This window comes from Bos javanicus, chromosome X, assembly GCF_032452875.1.
Source record: "Bos javanicus breed banteng chromosome X, ARS-OSU_banteng_1.0, whole genome shotgun sequence".
Taxonomy (NCBI): domain Eukaryota; kingdom Metazoa; phylum Chordata; class Mammalia; order Artiodactyla; family Bovidae; genus Bos; species Bos javanicus.
In genome coordinates this window covers 99,808,818-99,817,167 of record NC_083897.1, presented here as the reverse complement: position 1 = coordinate 99,817,167, position 8,350 = coordinate 99,808,818, and the positions used below count along the sequence as shown (strand labels likewise).

Sequence of the window (8,350 nt, the reverse complement as noted above, 5' to 3'; positions counted from 1 at the left end):
AGGAGTGGACAAGGACCAGTCTTCATCAGACAGGCTTTTCTTTGGAATATAAGGGTTTGAGTAACTGGGACCTTCTGGAGTTACCATTTACAATGAATTTTAACTTATTAATAATTAGAGACTTAATTGCCATTTAGAAATGTTTTCAGTTGGGTATGAGTGGTGATCCTGGACAAGGGTGGTGGCAAAGTGGAAGTCCACAGTGCAGGAAGGAGCAGTAATGGGGACTAGCATGCTCCCTAGTGTTGGAGAGAGGACAGCAAATGTTGCCACCAATTGCCATGTGCCTGCTGTGGGCAAAGTCCTGGGTTTGGAGTTCTAGAGATGTTCCTTCAAGCAATCATGAGAACTGTTTGGATGGGTGGTCTTTAGCTATGATGTAAACGAGGCTCAAATGGCCAGTAAGTGGTGGAGCCAAACCTTCTCTTCTATGGACAGAAAGGTCTTAACAGCTGGGCAGAGTGTGGGCTAGAAGAATACCTTGGCGTGTTTTCTGGATCCTGGATGCCCAAGTCACACTAGAAAAAATTGTCACTGTGTGAACAACCACACGTCCTTCACCAGCCCCTTCTTTCTGTGTGAACACTCATTCCTGCCAAGTCAGGATACGGGGAGAGTCTGACCAGGACAAAAGACCAGGTCTTTCTGCAACTAGGGGTTTCTCTACTGTCCTAGGGACACTATCACACTAACTCTATTAAATTTCTCTTGCCTCTTGACAGTGTTGTCAGAAAAGGTTATCAGGTCACTTCTTCTGGAACTAGACAGGTTAGGATCCCCAAATCTGGCCATCATTTAAAAATGCACAAAGAATTCATGGGGCGGGGAGTCCCCACTCACATGACAGTAAATAGACTCTTCCAGGACTTCTACACAAGACTGGGACAGAGTCAATTCCCAGGAGATGTCCAGGTTGTAGATTTGGGCTATGATTCATCCAACTACCCTGGGAGTATCAATTAACTCACAGGGGCAAAGGGAAAGAGAGGGAGAAAGCAATGTGTTCATATGGAAGAATAAATAAATGTATGCTGGATGCCATGACTGCTTTCCTCACTTCTATCTTTCAACAGTGCCTGGCAGATATTGGCTGTAGCACAGGAGTGGGCATCCTGAGCCCAGATTCTGCCCTGCCCAGACCAAGTTCTGCTTGCAACCAGGGAAGTGCCACAGGCACACAGCACACACTTAGCCTCTCTCCTCAAGACCCTGACAAGAAACAGAAAACTTTCCTGAAGAGCACTACAGGCTTTTTTAGCAGACCACGTTGCCACAGGCTGGCATCATCAGAGAAACCGTTCTCCCCCACTTTATGCTGCATTTTCAAAATGGGCGAAGCCCAGGTTCTCCAAAGATCCCCAGGCTCCAAGAAACCAGAACTCTTCGATTTATTTCAGGAGAATCAGGCATCATGGTTTCTTCATTCGTGCATGCTGCCGGCCCAGCAACCTGGCCCCATCCGCTGCTCCAGGCAGCTTCTTGAACTGTGCCTGACCTCTGCTCTCTGATCCCTGACCTGACACCAGAGCCCGGTTCCAACGGGCCGGCCCCGCCTCCAAGATGGCCGCACTCATGTAGGTTGTAGTTATCGCTGAGGCTTCTTATTCTGATGATCTAAAGAAAGAGGAGACCGTGGCTTTGCGGGATGGAGGGATGGGAACTCCCCAGGGAGCACAGCCACAAGGAGGCCCGGCGGCGCAAGAGGACGGGGAGAGCAGGCCTCGGAGGCAGTGGACCCGGCTCCACTACGACAGTCTGCGCGGAGGCCGCTTGCCTCCCGCCTCCCGAGACGCTTCCCACCCCCCACGACGCTCCCCACCCTCCACGTCCCAGCCTTTCGTACGACTCGTCGCGGAAAATGGTCGCACTCCCTCGTCGCTTCATCTAACCTCAGAGGGAGCCACGTCAGAACCAGCGTCCCTGAAAGGCGCCATGTTGCCCATTGGCTGTCTTGCCATCCCCCCAGCCCCCTCATCTCCCTCCTGCGCGTGCGCAGCACTTGGGCTCCCAGGGCAACGGGGAGCGGAAGTGTTCTGCTCACCCCGAGGGCGGTGCGAATTGGCGCTGGCTGTTTTACGCCCTCAGACCTCGGGTTCCTGGTAGTTTAGTAAGGGGAGGCGAAATTGGGGACGGGCTGGATGGGGAGGTCGGAGGGGCCGTGGGCCGTGGGTAATGAGCTCGCGCCCGGGGGGTGTTGAGTGACAGGGCTGTGGGGCGGGGAGGGGACTACGGAGTTAACGAGCGAATGATTCATTAATTGATTCCTTTAGCAACTGTTTACTTGGTGGTGGTTTAGTCGCTAAGTCCTGTCCGACTCTTGTGACCCCATGGACTGTAGCCCGCCTCAGTCTATGGGAGTTTTCAGGCAAGAATACTGGAGTGGATTGCCATTTCCTTATCCAGGGGAATCTTCCCAACCCAGGAATCGAATCCGGGTCTTTTGCATTGCAGGCAGATTATTTACCGACTGAGCTATGAGGGAAGCCCAACTGTTTACTTAGTGCGTAGTGAATACCAGACAGCATTGTTTCACGTTAGTCATCACAATAGCCCCATGAGTAGGCACGATGATTCTCTTCATTTTACAGAGAGAAAGCAAGAACAGAAAGGCTCGGACACTTGGCCCAAGTCACACAGTAAACTAGGGGGATCCTTGTTCTTTTTTTCAGCATACTATTTATGTGTTTCTAACTAACATACCTTGAATTTATCAACTTTATTGCTTATTGTCTCTCCCCTGCTAAGAATATGGCTCCTCAAGATGGGGGAACTCTGTTCATGTAGAACAGGCATAGTAGGCACTCACCTCTGTTATTAACCGAAGAAAAGCAGCAGAGCAGGTGGTCAGCTTCATTCCAGAGCCCAGACTCTTAGGAAGTAAGGCAGTGCCTAGCTCTTTATCTAATGGTGGTGGTAACTGAGCTTACTAATGTCAATTTTTAAAACTAGAGGGAGGCACTGTGCCTTCTAGTGTCAAGGGAAACATTTGGATTTTTCTCAACTTTGCTCCATCATAGACTTTGCTAACTGCATCTCCTATGTGGTCATTCCCTTTCCAGGGTCAGGGTTCATAACAGCCAACAGCTCACCAGCTTCAGATGCCAGCTGATCTACCGTGGGCTTCCTTAGTTAGTCTACAGAAGACCCAGTCTGAGACCTCAAAAGGAGGTGAGTTTGCCTGGTTGAAGGTAGAGACATGGTCCTGAAGGGAAGGTCCTAGCAAAGGTATTTTTGTCTTTGAATCCTTGGGTCCTGCCTCCTTAGTAATAAGACAGCTCATTTGGGAATTCCCTGGTGGTCCAGTGGTTAGGACTCTATGCTTTCACTGCTGAGGGTCCAGGGTTCGATCCTTGGTAAGGGAACTAAGATCCCACAAGCTGAGCAGCCAGACCGAAAAAACAAAAAACCCTAAACCCCAAAAAGACAGCTTCTCTGAGGGGAGTTGGAAGAGAAGCACCAGACCAGACCTCAGGGCAGAGTGGGGAGATCCACAGGACAGACTCAAATGCTCTAGTTAGAGGAAAGTGGCTCACAGTATAGCAGGTTCTAGAAGAACTGAACCTGCAGTGCCCTCTGTCCCTTCCTTCAGCTGAAAGAGAGCAAGACTTCTAGCCACCATCAAGAGCTATGTCATGGTGGTCAGTTGAACCTCTATTGCAGGAGAGAGATGAAAGTTATGGATGGATGGAGGGATGCTGCCCTGTGGTAGTGCTAGCAAGGACATGATCAGGCTGGAAAGATTGACTCCCTACCTCCCAGGACTTTCTCCACTCTTAACACATTTGTGCACACAACATTTGTGCTCCCCTCTTGTGCTGTGGGCTATTTCAGTCAGTCCCATAGTAGGAACAATCCACTTGTCTATAGCAGAAATGTTGAATCTCCTCTGCCCTGACTAAATGACTAAATGTTTTTGGTTTCTGCATGTCTGTGAAATCTCAGAGTAGTCTCTAGGTAGCCATCACCTAACTATGCTACCCCATTTTCATGCTAGTAACTGGGTCTGGAAGCATGACTCATTAAGCTCCATCTTGCTGAACCCTGTGGTTCTGATACTAAGGCAGGGATTGCTAGAGTGGCAGTGGTTGACAAAAGCTCCTTGCTGAAAATTTGTTTTGAAAACTGCCAAATAAGGAAGAGCTTGGCAATCAAATGGCCATGATGGGAAATAAGGAAGTATTAGGGAGGGAACAGGGAGCTGGTGGGCTGGAAGGACCGGGGTGGGAGGGAGCAAGGTCAGTGGTTTCCAGTTCCGTGTGGACGTGACCAATGCCAGGCCCTTAACCTCCCTCCATCCCCCTACCTTTCACCCTCCACCCCTTTCCCTTCCACCCTGCCCTCAGCCCTGGTTAGTCTCCTTCCTCCAAACCGCAAGTTGTCCCTGTCTCCAGACTGCTCAGGGTGTGTCACTTCAAGGGCTCAGTGTGGTAATTAGGTGATTTGTAATGATTTCTCCTTTTTATTTTACTAGTAATTAATATTGTCAAAAGTGATAAAATGCAAGTAAGCAAAAAAGGAAAGGTGAAATCAACCCTCAAAGGTAAGCAGGGTCAACATTTTAATAGATGTTCTTCAGTACATGCATATAGCTTAACAAAGGAGATCCCACCCACCTGCTTTCTGGTAACCTACTTTTAAATATGTTAAGACATGAGAACAGGATTCCGTTGCATTTTTAAAGCCCATGTGGTATTTCCCATTTTGTGTGTCTTATTTTTTTTAAACTTGAGTCCCCTTTACTGGAGGTTTAGTTGCTTCCAGATTGTTGAATGGTGGAAACACCTAAAGTTAACATCTTTGCAAATAAATTATGATAAATTCCCAGGCATAGAATTCTTGAGAGAAAGGAAATATCAGGTTGTTAATGGCTTCTGAGTAGAAGTCTTTAAACACAAGTCATATATCTGTCTAGGGAGAGAAAATCAATTCCCATGAGACTGTGCAAAATCATGGGATCTTAGCCAAGGGAACAGCCTGGAGCTACCAAGCCTTCTGTTCTGATCATCCTCACTGTGGGGCAGGGGTGATTGTTATTAGGTTGGTGATGGTGGTCTCAGGGCTGTGTGCAATGACCTCAACCCTCCTGATTCTGCCTTCCTAGATCTCCATCCTTGGTCTGAGCAGGACTGATGGTCATGTCCCAGGTGAGTTCCTAATTTACCCCTACTTTGTTTCCAGTTAATTTGAGGCAGCAATTAGGAAATTATATGGTAACCTTGAAAAAATATCTGTTAGTTCCCTCAGCTCTGGCTGTTTTCTGCTCAACCTGTCATCCACCTCAGGTTTCTCCAGTCCTTCCTCTTTTCACCAAAAAGGAAAAAAAAAAGGAACAAGATAGAGAGGAAAAGACATTTTTGTCTACTTCTTACGCTTGGAGCTGTGCTTCATATTTTTGCCTTCTCAAAGAAAATTGCTTAAATGCATAAACTTATCTTGCTTTTTCTATTCACTTTCAGTTCACTTTTTGCCTTTTCATTATGTTTAAAATTGTGAAAGTGTCTCATGTTCTAATATGCATAAAATAAACAGTATCCAAAAGATCCCTATTTCTTCCCCCAGTACCACATTCTTCCTCAGAGATGCCCACTGTTAGCAGTTTGTTGATAAGGTGCTGTAGATGCATTTACTTCAGTTTAATTAACTAAAAATAGAGGTACGTGTTGGAGAAGGAAATGGTAACCCACTCTAATACTTGTGCCTGGAAAATCCCATGGACGGAGGAGCCTGGTAGGCTACAGTCCGTGGGGTCTCGAAGAGTCCAACAGGACTGAGCAACTTCACTTTCACTTTTCACTTTCATGCATTGGAGAAGGAAATGGCAATCCACTCCAGTGTTCTTGCCTAGAGAATCCCAGGGATGGGGGAACCTGGTGGGCTGTCATCTGTGGGGTCGCACAGAGTCAGACATGACTGAAACGACTTAGCAGCAGCAGCAGAGGTACATGTAATGTGTATTTTTTCTCAAATGCCATCACACCCCCATACCCATCTTGCTTTTCCCCCTTGATTATATTATGAGTGTTGTTCCCCATCAGTACATAGAAACTGTTTCAGTTCCTTTTTCATGGTATGGATGTCTCATTTAACTATTTCTCTCTTCATGAATATTTGAGTTTTTTTGTTTTATTTTTCTATTGTAAACAGTGCCTCATGAACCACTTTATATGTATCTGTTGGCCCACTAGTACAGGTATTTATGGAGAGTACACCTGGAAGAATTTTTGAACCAAAGGTATTCACACTTTAAATTTGCTTTCCCAAATCCTGGACTGATTGTACTTTCACAAAATTTTAAATACCAGATAATTTCTGTGTTCAACTCTTCTAGGCTGTTGTTGAAAGGTTAGAAGGAATCCAGTTCATGCTATGATGCCACCTAAATTCGAGGAAGTTACTACAGAAAAGTAAAAAGCGAAAGACCATTTTTATTTAAGAATATGGATGCGGAAATTCTAAAAATGTGTTCTGAATAGAGCATTAATAAATTGAATTGAGCATTTTTTAAAAATTACTCTGTACCTATGGTAAAATATTCAAACAAACACTTTGTTCAACAAAAGGTGAAAAATAATTTTCCTTCTCACCCTGTTTCCATATCTCCTTCATATTTCATGCATGCTGCCAGAAATCGTCTGTGCATATTTATTTGTCTCGATGGAAGAATCCCCCTTTCTTTTATTTTCTTCCTTTTCACATATAGCACATTCTAGTCCTTTCTGTGGCCATTCCATTTCACTGTGTGTTTGATCAACCTTAGCTTTTCTCACCTCAGCACTCTTGACCTTTGGGTCACATAATGCTATGTTGTGGAGGGGTGCCATGTGCATTGGAGGATATTTAGCAACATATCTGGCCTCTACCCTCTGGGTAGAGGGATGCCAGTGCTCTGCCCCCCAACTCTCCCCCCCCACCACCACCCCGCCTTGTTGTGACAGTGGGCTAAGGAGAAGTGTGTTGTTGCAGGAAACATTGACCTTCAGGGACGTGTTTGTGGACTTCACCCAGGAGGAGTGGCAGCAGCTGGATGCTGCTCAGAAGAACCTCCACAGGGATGTCATGCTGGAGAACTACAGCCACCTGGTCTCCGTTGGTGAGGAACCCGCCACAGGGTGACTGGAACACACCCCCTCGTGTTTCCCTCTCTGGGCTGCTGCAGCTCAGGGGCATCTGGGCCCTGAATGAGGCAGGCCTCAGGCTCCCGGTCAGGAATGGTCATGCTCTCGCCTTCTCTGTGGATGGTCTGCACTGAGGGCCCACTGGCTAGGCTCACAGGGCAGTCACCAAAGCCAGACCATCTCCACCCTGCAAGAATGGGCCTTGGTTCTGGGATGCTGCAGGTGTTCATAACCAAGTCCTCTGTCATTTCCCCTCAACAGGATACCTTGTGGCCCAGCCACATGGGATCTTCAGGTTGGGACAAGGAGAAGAGGAAGCCAGGATAGCAGCTGGAGAAAGCGTGATATGGAGCTGTCCAGGTAAGCCCATGCCAGGCCAGCTGGGCCAGATAAGGGGACCTTCACGGCTCAGGGAGATCTTGGCCTCAGCGGCATGCCCAGGAACTTGTCTCAAAAGCCCCAGGCTTGGAGACACAACTGAGGGCTGATGGAACAAGCTGCTGTGATAGCTACATGATGTCCCACCTGCCACCCCTCTGCAGCCCCTTATTCTTGGGGTTCAGAAAGAGGCAGCTGCTATTGTTCTCTAGATCCTGTCTCCACCTTCTAGCATCTCCAGTATAGGGAGATGTGCCTAGGTTTGTCTCTTTCCTCTTCCTCCCCCTTTCTGAAAGCTGTTAAACTTTCTCTCTTGGGTATTCACATGTTCATCAGAAGCCAAGCAGATGAAAGGATGATCTTTCCTCTTTATTTGGCATATTGTGGGCCCTTAAAGTCTGAAATGCAGTGTCTTTTACCTCAGGGAAATTATCCTGCCTGGTTTATTAATTTATTGGAGTTGGGATGGACAAAAGAGCTTTGCTTAGTGACCTTCAGCTCTACCAGGCCAGGTACTACTGTGTCCTTGTCTGTTCTCAGTTTGAGGCTAAACAGTGTCAACTTCACACAGATTTCTGTTTGCTTATTTCTCTCAGGCCATTCCAAATCTAACTTGATTCCACCTGTTGTCAGATTCCTCCTCTTATCAATACTTCCCTCCTGCTTAACTCTTTTGTCTTTTGTATTATCTCTGTCTATTAAAATAAGTAAACCTGAGAGCATATTACTTACACAGTGGCATGCTTCAGTGAGCACTGTCTGCTTTCCTGTTTGTTTGTTTGTTTTTGCTCAGGGTCCCTTATGGTGACCAAGGAAGTCTCGAGACATTGCTCTTCGTCTTTTTCTCTCCCACTCTT

At 46.9% G+C, this 8,350-nt stretch overlaps 1 protein-coding gene and 1 pseudogene across 9 annotated transcripts in view; both read left to right on the top strand.

Moving 5' to 3' along the window:
• Positions 1-2,022: 2,022 nt before the first annotated feature.
• The window catches only part of ZNF674 (zinc finger protein 674), a 34,152-nt gene continuing 27,824 nt past the window's right edge, over positions 2,023-8,350 (top strand). The window contains exons 1-7 of one of the 9 annotated variants that reach the window (XM_061410354.1): positions 2,023-2,107; positions 3,060-3,168; positions 4,472-4,540; positions 5,102-5,144; positions 6,186-6,232; positions 6,964-7,090; positions 7,377-7,475. In XM_061410354.1, coding sequence (XP_061266338.1) covers positions 6,197-6,232; positions 6,964-7,090; positions 7,377-7,475 — 262 coding nt within the window. In that variant the 5' untranslated portion in view covers positions 2,023-2,107; positions 3,060-3,168; positions 4,472-4,540; positions 5,102-5,144; positions 6,186-6,196. Of the gene's footprint in view, positions 2,108-3,059; positions 3,226-4,471; positions 5,145-6,144; positions 6,233-6,963; positions 7,091-7,376; positions 7,476-8,350 lie in introns of all 9 variants that reach the window. The other 8 variants (XM_061410350.1, XM_061410352.1, XM_061410357.1 and 5 more) reach the window with 8 other exon arrangements.
• Positions 7,389-8,350, top strand: part of LOC133243439 (ATP-dependent RNA helicase DDX3X-like) — a 77,743-nt pseudogene continuing 76,781 nt past the window's right edge.